Below are 14,206 nucleotides of genomic sequence, written 5' to 3' on the forward strand. Positions count from 1 at the left end.
GAACCGGAAAGTAAATGATCTTCTTTTTGTAGACGTTTATTTGGTTGGCAAACATAAAAAACCCTCACCGCCACCTAGTGACTGGGAGTGTAACTGGATAGGATTGTATTTAGCAACAAGACCCAGCAGGGGAAATCCACAATGTATCAATCAGGTGCCGTGCAATTGACCTTTCACACCTATTTGCCATTCAAGTGGCACCTGTAATGCATAGTGTGTTTGTTTTTTAATTAGTGGAGTAAAACACAGAACAAACAGAGGGTATGTGGTGGCTGAAGTTTGTTTGGGTGTAAAAAGAAGAGATGGTAAATGTAAGAATATAAACGAAAGATACGTTTCATGTGTTAAATGAAATATTCACACATTTTTGTGATTTTTGAATTCATGGCGAACTCTAAAACACGTGCATGTGTTTGAGATTGGCGGTACAATGATAAGCAATTGCAAAATAGTTGTACGCATAAGGTTCATCATTAACTCCTTTTACATTATATAATGTCCCAATATAATTGTGAGTATGACAATATTGTTAATTAGATATTGTTTATTCAGAATTAGGTTTTATTCTGAGTTGAGGGTTTTCTGTTGAGACATGTGGGATGTGCCAATAGCATGGTTATGATAAAGATCTGTTGACAAAACAAAACAATTTCAGCTGAAAACCAATGTATATGGTATTTGAGCTACTGGTTGAAACATGGCCATTGCAGTTGAATTTGAAGATTGGTTGATTTTATGTCAAGTGACAGTCATGGACGCAGCTTTCATTATCTTTCTTTATTCCTCATGCAGATTACCATCTAATTGATGTGTAGTTTTACGAAATACATCTTTTTTTTTAAAGGAAAACGATGGCACCTCTGGGTTCCACAGTGGTGGTGCAGTGGCACTGTCACCTCACAGCAAGGCCTAGGTTCGATCCCCGATCCCGGTCGATCCTTCTGTGATGAGTTTGGACATTAACCAGTGCCAATCTGTCCTCAAGTGGAATGGCTTTGGAAACCGCTGTATGCCCTCGTGTATATTTAGATGGCTTTTATCCCATCAACCGTGACCAATTATCTTCAACGGTTTCTACTTCTAACACGTCTACCTGTCTCTTGGACCCCATCCCGACGAGGCTGCTTAAAGACGTTTTGCCTTTAATTGGCAGCTCTCTATTAGATATTATCAATGTGTCTTTGTTAACAGGCCACGTACCACATTCCTTCAAAGTAGCTGTAATTAAACCTCTCCTGAAGAAGCCCACTCTGGATCCAGAGGTGTTGGCTAACTACAGACCGATCTCTAACCTCCCCTTCCTCTCCAAGATCCTTGAGAAAGTGGTCACAAATCAGTTGTGTGACTTTCTGCATCATAATAGTTTATTTGAGGAGTTTCAGTCAGGATTTAGAAAACACCACAGCACAGAGACAGCACTGGTGAAAATTACAAATGACCTCTTAATGGCATCAGATAAAGGACTCATCTCTGTACTGGTCTTATTAGACCTTAGATAGATAGATAGATAGATGTATACTTTATTAATCCCCAAGGGGAAATTTGTCAAAGTGCTGCATTTGACACCATTGACCATGACATCCTATTACAGAGACTGGAGCAGTCGATTGGCATTTCAGGCACCGCACTAAGTTGGTTTAAATCCTATTTATCAGATCGTTCTCAGTTTGTATTTGTAAACGATGAAGCCTCGATAACCACCAACGTTAATCACGGAGTTCCACAAGGTTCTGTGCTTGGACCAATTTTATTTACCTTATACATGCTTCCTCTGGGCAATATTATCAGGAAACACTCCATAAACTTTCATTGTTATGCAGATGATACTCAACTATATCTATCGATAAAACCAGAGGAGACCAACCAACTCAGTAAAATTCAAGCATGTCTTAAAGACATAAAAACATGGATGACCTGCAACTTCTTGATGTTAAACTCAGACAAAACCGAAGTAATTTTACTCGGACCTGAGCACCTCAGAGATCAATTATTTGGTGATGTGGTTTCTGTAGATGGCATTGCTCTAGCATCCAACACCACTGTAAAGAATCTCGGCGTTATCTTTGATCGGGACTTGTCCTTTAACTCCCACGTAAAGCAAATCTCAAGGACTGCATTCTTTCATCTAAGTAATATTTAAAAAATCAGGCACATCTTGTCTCAAAAAGATGCAGAAAAATTGGTTCACGCGGTCGTTACTTCGAGACTGGATTACTGCAACTCCTTATTATCAGGCTGCTCTAATAAGTCTCTTAGGTCCCTGCAGTTGATCCAGAATGCTGCAGCTCGTATTCTCACTAAAACTAAGAAAAGAGATCACATCACTCCTGCACTAGCTGCTCTGCACTGGCTCCCCGTAAAATCAAGAATCACTTTTAAAATTCTTCTCTTAACCTACAAAGCCTTGATTGGTGATGCACCATCATATCTTAAGGAGCTTGTAGTACCATATTGCCCCACTAGAGAGCTGCGTTCACTAAATGGTCATTGGACCCTATGAGACGGCATAGATCCTATCTGCCTGATGGATCATCGAGGTCTAGGTCGTGGAATTCCTGCTACCGACTACGCCACTGGCCTGTTGAGACTCCGCCCACTGTTGAGACTCCGCCCACTCCTTCTCTCTACCTCCATCTGCCAGATGGATCGTGGAGGTCTCAATCGTGGAATACGCCTACTATGAACTATTCATACACTCTGTCATATTCATTGAATGTATTTTAACTCTAAATCTGTCCTTCTGTACGTACACATGACATCTATTGCACCTGTCCATCCTGGAGAGGGATCCTCCTTTGTTGCTCTCCTGAAGGTTTCTTCCATTTTCTCCCCCTAGAGGGGTTATTTGGGAGTTTTTCCTGATCCGATGTGAGGTTTTGGGACAGGGATGTCTATGTGTACAGATTGTAAAGCACTCCGAGACAAATTTGTAATTTGTGAAATTGGGCTATACAAATAAACTGAATTGAATTGAAATTCTTTCCGTGAAAGAGCGCGTTCTCTCTGGTCTCTGGCTTCTTCTCACAGTCCAAAGAAATGCAGCTCAGGTTACTTGGAGACTCTAAATTGCCCGTAGGTGTGAATGTGAGCATGAATGGTTGTCTGTCTCTATATGTGGGCTGCGATAAACTGAAGACCTGTCCAGGGTGAACCCAATGTCAGATGGGATTGGCTGTACTAAATATACTGTACTTGTATAGATCACAATGTGAGGCCCTGCGTTGGCCTATAAAATACATGGAAGCATATATTTTAGGTAGATTACTTTGTAACGGTACATTCTATTTCTACTCTTTCTCAATTTACTTTCAAGGGTTGTAATATCCTGTCATTACATTTTGCTTTGCCGTTGATAAACCCTCAAACCGGCCTCGCTGGATCATATTTATTTTCTTACCTGTACCTGGAACAACACGTCAACACCAAAGCATTCTCTTGCAGGGCTGTTTTCTTTCTTAAGAGTGCAGGCAAGACTCCAGTCTTCATTACACATGCAGATATGAACAAACAGGAGATCTGTCGGCTGAGTTGTGGTATATCTTGTTTATTAATGGTATATTTTTTTGCATAGTTAAACATACTAATTTCCAGTAATGAACTTATCAGCAGTTGCTGATAGTAATGGTTAAATGTGTTTATAGTGAAATATTATCAAAGATGTTAATTTCCCCCAAAGCAGAATAACATCAGGTCAGAAACACTGGTTCAGACAGCTGTCACTCAAAGTATAAGGCATTCAAACAGGTACAGAAAGTCTAACCTTGAGTAGACAGTTGTCAGTCCATGGGTGTTTCTCAAAGTCAAGGAATGATCATTAAAATTCAGAGCATAGAGATCTTCTGAGATTAAATTTTCCACAGTGACTTTCACGACTTTTACTTATGTGTTCGACTCAATAACAAAACCATATGTAGTTAGAGAAGAGGAAAGTCACTCAATGAAGAATAATATCAGTCTGCTATAGCTTCCATAGGAGGAATCAACTGAATGTGCATACAGGCAAGTGTGTGCTGCTCTTTATAAGCAGCACACCTTCCATATACTAGGTTCTGCATTGCACTCTGTATGATGATTGAACATTATCTGAGCAGAGAATACACTCAAAAACATTTGTATTTTCTCAATGTTTGTTATTTTAGCATCGTAGGACTCACTCTGGACTATTTAAATAGTTTTGTCACTACACTTTGCTCAGAGGCTTTTCAAGCATTAATATGTGTATTTCCTGTCCACCAATGTGGAGCCTTGACTTTGAGAAAGGACTCATGATTTTAGTTTAGATATCCGTGAGAAGACATAGTGATGCCACAGTGTTAAATATCTCCTTTCCCTGTCGAAATGCAGTCGAAGAACAGTTTACATCATGCAAATAAAAGTTGATTATCGACACTAGCTCCACCTGAATACATCCACAGAAAAAAGTATTAAAGCTCTTCTCAAAACTGCTACAAACTACATGCAGCCCAGAATAGCAGCCCCTTACACAGTGAACCTCTCAGGCCAAGTTTAATACCAGCTCTACCAATCTGGAACATACAAAGTACAAACAGCCTCTTCCCCATCTATAATTTCCTTATATTGGGATACCAAGTCATGTATTACTGCATATTGTCTGTCAGGTGTCAATTAATTATTCAAGTTACGTGTTCTTTGGGAAGTGTCCATGGTATGATAATGTACTCTGAGATGTTCCAATATATACAATAATAAACTTCACCTTTGTCTATTTTTTTGAGGTATTTATTACCAAAGATTTTGTGTTGGTATTCCATAGGAAGAAATCTATATATTACCCTGATGTCCAGTTCATGTGAAAGGACTGTGGTCCTGGACTGTAGTCATGCAATAACTTATAAAAGCTGTTAATGCCTATGCTCTGATGTAAGGGATATATATATCTGAAAGCAAACAAAGAAGTCCTTTACTATAATATCTGAAACATTATGAGAAATATGAGACTGCATTCAAATGTTCTCTGAGAAACCACTAGTTCATAACAAACTGTTTTCAGCACATGGACTATACAGTGTGCAAAAGTAATGTACCTGCAGATACAGAAAAGAATCAATATGGCATCACTATTACAGGAAATTTGGAGCACTACAAAATCAGATTTTCAGTAACTAAGAGAGGTTTTCCAACTGTTGTAACTCTGAATTACAGAACGGGATTTGAAGGGCCAATAAAAAAATACAATTCAATTAAGAAATATCAAAAAGAAACATATATTGGAGTTATTATGTTTTCAGGCAACATCAGTAGCAGGGTAGACTGTTGAATACATTATTAAGTGATAGAAAAGAGCCCTCTATGAAAACATGCCCCAATTCCACAAAATGCAATTGTTTAGATGCCCGTTTTACTCACACATCATTCAGCTACAGATCTGATCATCTGCAGCTGCTGACCTAAAAAGCAGGAATCCCCCCTTGCAGTTCTGTTACACATAGAACTTCTTACAACAGCAATCGTAACCAGCCAATCACAAAGGTTAAACAGTGGATTCTTACATAATGCATCTTAACAGGAGTTGTACAGAAACATGCTCAAGTTATTCTCTGTTAACAGTGGTCATTACAGCACTTGGTTTGTATTATAGAGTATAGATAAATCGATAGGGACCATGTTAATTCCCAATTAGCCACCAATTTAAAAGATCTTTGAATTCCTAGAGTGCATATTTGCATAAACGTAGATTTCGGAACCTGTCACCAGGGTAACACTACAATCATGTCATTTTCGCAGCTTCAACCAAATGTAACACACCATCAGGTGGATCCAGTGGTTATGTTATTAACACTGGGGATACTGACAACTGCATGAAACACACTGGCTCCATAAAGGTGTGGTGGTAGTCACAATAAACTGTAAGTTCCTCAAAATCCTCAGTAGTACCCAACTAGAAAGGATGAAATGAGAAAGTGCTAATGAATGCAGTTAACTAATTGCTCCTGAATAAATCAAGGATCGTAAAGAAGATAATAATGAAGCAGTATCAAATAGTTTGTTTTCCGATGGACACTTACTTAACTAACTTTTGCTGAATAACCCATGATGCTAAATGAGAGGCTACATAGTACATAATCACTAACTACACACTGCATCTTCAATACATAATTACAAGCTGCAACACCAACTCTGGTATTGTTTGCCTTGTGAGCCTATGTGTGTGTCATCATGGCAAACTGTGGTCCAGGTGACACCTCCTGAAGCAGGACTACCTGAGAGGAGGTCTACAGCACTTTGCCAGGTGGCACCTCCTGTAGCAGGACTACCTGAGAGGAGGTCTACAGCACTTTGCAACGTGTTTGTCTCAGCAGATTTTGTGAATGTGTTAGAATTACAACCGCTTGAGTCACAAAGCATTACAGGTGTTAACTTTAGTTCAAAGACCAGGTTCAAAGATGTGTTTGAAGGGCCCCAGAAGTAAGAGGGTAGGAAGTGGAGAAGGGGCTATTGGACCCCACTTTATGCCCATGACACGATTTTGAGTTATGGTCAGTGTGCTTGCCTCAAGGAGTCTGTTTTTGTGTTATATTGTTATATTGTGCATTATACTGAGTTGTTATTTAGCACACACTTATTGTTTACTCGTTAATATTCTATTTAGAATGAACTATGGATAGAAATGTGTTTTGAATATAACTGCCAATACTAAGCATCGGCCATTCCACTACTTTCCCCAAAGTAACATTCGCAGCTTAGCATCTCATTTTAGTCTAATGCTTTGACTGCCAATCGTAACCTATAATAAATGCACAAATGCCCGAGCAGCGAACCGGCCTTTGTTTGCAGGACTATTTGCTGCATATAATTCCCCTACTCTCGTTAGCCACACTTCCTCTCTCTATGTCCCAAAAGATAATCCTAAAATACATTCCAAGTAACAAATCAGTATGATGCAACAACGTATTACAATTACTATTGTGTGTAATAGTAATGGCCTTTTTCAAAATATACTACAACAGCTCCTAGTAAATCATGTGTTTCAGAGTGACATTAAAAGCACAATACGGAGGAATAAAGCTTTTCCAACTCTGACATGTCAAAATATGTTAGGTTCAGGCCACTGCTTAGGTACCTGAAAATGATCCAACCTAAAGTGAAGAACTATGCGCCATGAATCCTGGTCTGTTTCCTCTAGATTTTCTTCAAATCTTTGGGTTGCTTATGGCTTGTTAACTCAGGACAAGTGGCCAGGGGTGGTGATAAGGGTCCATCAACCCCAGGGCTGAAGTTTGTCACACCACCATGTCGTGTTTGAACACAACACATAGTACTCCTTTTAAGAGCAAACTAGCAGTGAAATCATAGGCACTGTCCTTCTCTGTCCATGCTGTTTGCATGCTAGTATATTTGACTAGAGCAGAGAAAGGGATGTTGACGTTTATTGACCCGAGAGAGCACATTATTTCCCCTGGGGTGATGTGTACTATTTCCTCTCCACGTTCAGTGTTGTGAGGAACACATTTTCATCTCACCACACTTTTGACTTGAGGTGTCCTGAAAACATTTTAGTTGATCCATATTAATTCTTCCATTGGACGATTACACAACTGAGAGCTGCATGGTACTTTACCTTGTCAGAGTGTGCTTGGTAAACTAACTAGGCCTGGGCTTACTGTATGTCTTGTGCAATTTTGCTTGCTGGGGGTCTTTTATTTATAATAATCAAATGTCTCTATTCAGTATATGTTGGAGCATGGAATGAAGAGACACTGTGGATTTGTCTTCATCTCAGCTGGCTGCTGTCATGTAGGAAACACTTGACTTTCCTTGTGCATTGACTGTTATCAGTGATACAATTGAAGTGAAGAGGCTTCACACTTCATTCATACCTGCTTCAACACAGAATCAAAACTCTCCTGACAGCTAGGACAAATACAGAGATCATCTCTATAAGTCCAGGGTTAGAATTGAAATCAATTTCTTTTCTTAGCTACAAGCTAAGTTTCTGGTAGAAACAATGAAGCAGTGTTGAGATTCTTAAATTACAATGTGCCTAGTATTCTTGGCCGTCACCCACAAAGTAACTGAAACATCAACCTTACAATACACATAACTTTTGCACATCTTCCAAGAGGTGTTTGAAATGCATGGCAATGTTGAGCTTTGTTGTGTTGGTTTGTGCGGCATTATATCATTGTGTCCATCCCGTTAAATGAATTGATCCTGCTGTTTATAGCTCTAAGTGGCAGCCACATGATCCATCGTGCAACATGATCCATCGTGTTGCTGGTTACAGTTTTTGATGTATCACCATTGTTATATTATTCAGGACTTTACTTTGATATAAATAGAGAGTGAAAAAATTGGAGGATTTAACATTGAAAAGACAAACATTAGTGTCAGGTGTACATCTGTCGGGATAGCTCCTTATTGTGGTCATTTACAAAGCACTTTTCATTTTGGCTTATCAAAATCACAGAACTCCTCATAAGAGGTATTTGCAGGTCCATGGAAATCCAAAACCTGATCCAGGACCTGAGTCGTCCAGGTCTGGTAGGGTCCAGTTGTCCTGCTCCCCTTCAAAGCCCCAATATTATTGTACAAATGCTTATCAGCATAACATTGAGGTCCATCACCTATCAATCTTCCAAATGTGTATCTTTCACAGACATTCATCATCCCACAATTTTACACATTTCATGGCACTTTTGCTGTGACTTTTCCTCCATCTTAAGAAAGCCAAGAAACACAACAGATTTAGACACTCTATACTGTTTAGTCCATGTTGTCCATGTTTTACACACACACACACACACACACACACACACACACACACACACACACACACACACACACACACACACACACACACACACACACACACACACACACACACACACACACACACACACACACACACACACACACACACACACACACATACATACAAATGCATACACTGTTGTGTTTAAAAGTATAATGCTACAACCAACATAATAACTTGACCAATAACACAAAAAAGACCTAAAAGCCAAGTTAAGTAAGAATAGTGTTAAGTGCATGCATCCATAAAATAGACATATCTATTGTGTTTGAAGTAACTTGTGGTTAAAGTCATGCCGGCTAATGGACGGTGTTCTTGTGGTCAAATAACAAAAAACTACAGATTGAGTTTTCTTTGCAATAAATACTATCAATGTGTTTAATACTTATTATTAAAAATGGCTAAGAACAATTAGTTAATACTTAACCACGACTTCCCTTTCAGAACCAACGTTTTTGATTTTGCAAAGTGCTATTTTGAGATACAAGATAGCCAAACTATGCACTGCGATATTGTTTTATTCACAACACAATGGCATCCCCAATTAGGAAAAAATACACATCCAGTTCTTGTTCAACACTGTAGATGTCCCCACACACCTATGAGCAATCATTTTAACTTGAAACAGCTGAGCTACTTAACCAGATCAGCTTTGAGACCAACCATCAATGTTATGGCGGGGTATTTGTCATTGAAAAAAAATCACCTCTTAAAGAAACAGTTCATGACTTTATTTGCTATTGTTCTTTTCTAATGTTACCAAGTTGATGACACATCTATATGTCCAGGTCATTCCTGACCTTGATAACAGAGTGCTCAGCTGTCATGGGGATGGTTCACTCGTCCCATGATAAAGGTATAAAACCTTGTCATGTGATACAGTATCTGGAATGTAGATCATAACCACTGATGTCTTCCTGGAACCCGGATATGGGTTTAGACCTCCCCCTATTGTTTTTAGCAGACCAAAGTTCCGTACTTCGGTCCCTGAATGACACCAGCGCCGACTCATCGGCTGATGAAACTTTTGAGATGAGTCTGAATGTAGTGAATGAACCTTAAGTTGAGATAATAGGGGCAAGAGTTGGGATTCCTGATGTGTGTGGGCTCCTGGATGGTGGAATGACAGAGATATCATATTTCTTGTGAAACTCTGACAGCAAACATGTGGAATTCCCTAAATGTCAGACATATCTTTCCCCTGCTGATATTGAATTTGTTGGGTCGATTACGAAAGGAGTATGAAGGTAGATTTGTGTCTTTATTACGCAAATACCCAACAAGATTTGAGAGCAAATTTCTGCTCACAAATTGAAAACTTTGTTCTCAAGATAAAAAAAGGTGCTCCCAAAATTAAAAAAATTGCTCTAAAAAAACAACAACCTGCGCTCTCTAAAAATAACCTGCGTTCTCAACAAAAAAAAAAGTGTTCTCGAAACGAATTTCTACGAGTTGAGTTTGCACGTAGTGGGCGGGGCTTACGCTGCTGAATGAGCAAAGAGGGCTGCTCCAACTTGTCAACATATTTCCATGTCCTCCTCACCGTAACTTCCCATTAGTGCAGCGAGCCAAGAGCAGGTCAAACCCACAAATAGAAACTCTTCGCTTCAGCAGCTACGTCCAAACTCAACTCGTAGATTTTGGTTTCGAGAGCGCAGGTTTTTTTTTTTGTGAACAAATGTTGTCATTTTGAGAGCAACGGTTTCATATTTGAGAGCAAATATTTTGGAGCAACAAATTCTAGTTTCACAAGAAAAACTAACAATTAATTTACTTACAAATAAGAAAATTTCTCTAAAAACCTTTTTGGGGGTTTGTGTAATAAAGACACAAATCTACCTTTATATGATAGCAGCAGAGGATGGGCTTCAAGTAGTCTCTACAGAAGCTGTCTTGGAGCTTGCACTTAATAGACTGGCCCTGTCTACCTGCAACACTGGTTAATGTCAAGCGATCAAACATGCAGATTATTTTAAGTGCTACCAGCTGCATCATAAAGAGTATATCAATTCTCCATAATGTGTTATTGTTATTTAACTAAAGGCAAGGAACATAATGTATTACATTAAATATCGTGCAAAATAGAAGTTTAATAATGGCACTATATCCAAATATAAAGAAATAGACAGCCATTAAATCCATTGTCTTCAGATGTAACACAGAGAACAGAGGGAGAAAGGGGAGGAGGAGGAAGAGCGGGATCGGGATGGAGAGGTATCATCAGTTTGAGTCATGCATTCATTAGGTCAACACAGCAACCGGGGCATCACAATGCAGTATCCAGCATTAAGCCAACCATAACCGCTACTTTAACCCTGGCCCTATCAAACAGCTCACATCAGCACCTTCAGTGTAAACTCTTAACCCCTCGCAGACACTGACACTTCCCCTAGGAAAGAAAAGACACCACATTTTAGATACAGCCCGAGTTCATGTCTAATTCAACAGAATGACTCAGGTCCATAGGCAGCAAAATCACGTGGCGATCCTTGTGTGTAAGTGGAAAAACAATCATAGTTTGACAGTAACATTTAAATAGCAAAGGGGCCAAACGAAAACTGTTTCTGTTGATTTACCTGCCAGAGCCATCCCACAACCCCTCTCTGGTTGCTACATGCTGTGTGCAGCTGGTTCACTGGTTCCATTTGAATGTTACTCTTTGAACCTTAGGGGCAGTTATCTTTTATTACAGCAGGTTGCAGCTTCCACAGATATCTGCCTTCCACCTGGAAAGATGAATTATTTCCCTTGAGTAAAACCTTAATATGAATGCCATATTTCCACTGATAGTACAACACTGCTCTACTCTTCGCTGAATGTATATCAGATCCACTGTTCAGACTTCAGCAGTGGTAGGATTTATTGCATTTCAACTTTGACATTTTATCTTGTGAGGCAAATGGAGGAGAGGACATGAGGCACCATTCCTGTAAAACAAGTGAAATAATGATGTTTTGACTTCTCCCCTGTTGCACAGAGAATGCAAGCGACCCAATCATGGAGTATAAATGTCTTCGGACCGCAAAAACAACCTCCATTGAATTCATGTGAATAACGCAAATTGTTTAAAATAAACTGCTTTATAATTGCAAAGCCTTGGAGATTAAAATATGGCACATTTAAAAAAATGTATATTCAGTGTTTTCATCTCCAAAGAGATGCTGTACAAAATAGCGAAAGGCCAGGGTGTATGCATTGATTTTTACAGACAAATATTAATAATGTTAGATTGTATCCTTTGATTCTGCTTTTATATTTACACAGAGTTGTTGCTATCGACTGCACTGACGTCTCTCTCTCTTTGTTACTTAGAGGATTCAAACTCTAAGTTAAAATGAAACATGTACAATTGTAAGCGAATAGATATCTTTCAAAAGATTGTTGACTGAATTAATCTTTGAAAAGCTAGATTATTGCTTTCCCTTACTAAAGCATAATCATGTTTTAAGGTGGGACATAGAAAATCAGCAAACTTGTTGCTTGAAACACTTGACTTGTTGCTTGCTGCCTGTGGTAAACCATCAAGGTTGGAATATAAACCAACCACAACACTGGGGCTAACCTTTCCTTCAGTTTATCTGAACCCAAACACAAACCCTACTGCTGCAGACCAGACCATTCTGAAGCTGAACAAGTAACTTCAGAACCAGAAGCATCAGATCATGGACTTAAACCTAGTGCAATGCCTGCTGAATCTCTTTCTGATCTACCTTCATACTAGGTCAAACCAATCACTGTGCTCTCTGAGACACAAATCATCTCAAAACAGAGCAGGGTTGAGGGTGTAAATATAGGAACCATACTCACAATCTGACACACACACACACACACACACACACACACATACAATGCTACAGTTTCAAACACATTGGGATCATCAGCCAGTCTACTGCTTCCACATGGTCCAGGTTACAGAGGCCGGTGCTTGTCTTCTCCAAGCAACACTGCCATGACAAAATGATGAGCATCTGAGGGAAAAGGTGCTAACCACAGCCTCTCCTGGTTCCAGTACCAGTAGGACTCACTCTACACTGCTGTTCAACTGTAGCACTGTGTGTTGTGTTTGAGGAGGCATGAATATAGCTCTTCTATTCCACTGTTACTGATACGAAACCATATCCAAACAGTCTTAAACACATGAGCTGAGCAAAGCAACGTAATGGTTTCGGGCTTATGATTGTCAATAAAAAAGACAAAGCCGATGTCTTTTGGTGGGGCGAGAGAAAGAAAATGCTCAGTTTCAACTCAAAATGTTCTTCAGTTATATCCATAACACATACAAAATTGCAAAGAAACATTCCATTAAAAAAAGGGAGGCTTATTTGCATATATATTATAAGCAGCACCTGCAGCGGAGATGGGCATTCTTGGTGTTAAGGGGCTATGAGGTCTGTCGCAGGGAGGAGGCCTTGCACTGGATTTAGAGCAGAGACCTAGGTTAGGGGGTTAAAGGCTGACATCCATTTCAGGGACACAGCCTCATCCTTGGAACACAATTGGGATACAGGTTTCTTAGGTTCTGGTGTGTTGAGGCCTGGTTCTAGTCTGAGTTGATGTCTACTAACCATTGAAAATCACAACTTGCACCATCTTGTGAGAACTATTTAGTGTCACATGGCATAGTTCACTCTTTGTCTGCAACATGGCTGAGTAAGAGCAGCATCCTTCTTCCATCCAAGCTATTTATTCTGGGTACATACAGATATACAAATATATTACACTGTATATTTATATATATGTATGACCACATGTTATACCTCTACAAAAATGAATATGTTTTTCCTCTGGTAATGTCATGACAGCATCGTTTTCTTTCCCCCAGGATGGTGCTGCTTTGACGATCAGCTTTCCTCCACAGTTCACTCAGTTGCCCAGATACCAAGACTAGAACAGATACAAAGACACAAGATTAGAAATGTTTAACTTCCGACTGCATTTTTTCACACACAGGTAACATTAGTAATCAACACACTGTCACATTCAACTTCTTACAGACTGTGAAGCTATTGATAATCATACCTGCAAACTCATGAGGGGTGAAAAAGGTGAAAACGGGGGGGGGGGGGGGTGACTTTCTTTTTTTTGTCACCACACCACATCCACGTTGTTTGAAGCCTCAAAGCTTTTAGAACCACAACTACAGTCATTTTATTGTTCTGACCACAAATCTAAATAATGATAAACAGTTTAAGAACAAAAGGTCCTCCGCTCTGACTCAGCCCTATAATGATAGTAATAACAAATATATATTGTCATTATATGTAATATCTGGTTAAAGTCATTCATGAACCAACTTCCTTTTTTGTTGTTGAATGGAAAGTCCTTCTGGACTTTTCCCTGAATCTGTTCTGTCTCTACCTGTTTGTCACGATACTCATATTATAACTTCTATACATATTACATACCTGCCATAAATATCATAATACCCGATAC

The 14,206-nt window shown here is 39.3% G+C and overlaps 1 protein-coding gene across 4 annotated transcripts in view; it reads right to left on the reverse strand.

Moving 5' to 3' along the window:
- Positions 1-9,275: 9,275 nt before the first annotated feature.
- nfic (nuclear factor I/C) overlaps positions 9,276-14,206 on the reverse strand; it is a 94,918-nt gene continuing 89,987 nt past the window's right edge. For 3 of the 4 annotated variants that reach the window (XM_056414825.1, XM_056414828.1, XM_056414829.1), the window contains exon 12: positions 9,276-13,657. In XM_056414825.1, coding sequence (XP_056270800.1) covers positions 13,533-13,657 — 125 coding nt within the window. In that variant the 3' untranslated portion in view covers positions 9,276-13,532. The remainder of the gene's footprint in view (positions 13,658-14,206) is intronic. The other variant, XM_056414826.1, reaches the window with a different exon arrangement.

This window comes from Pseudoliparis swirei, chromosome 5 (assembly GCF_029220125.1).
Source record: "Pseudoliparis swirei isolate HS2019 ecotype Mariana Trench chromosome 5, NWPU_hadal_v1, whole genome shotgun sequence".
NCBI lineage: Eukaryota > Metazoa > Chordata > Actinopteri > Perciformes > Liparidae > Pseudoliparis > Pseudoliparis swirei.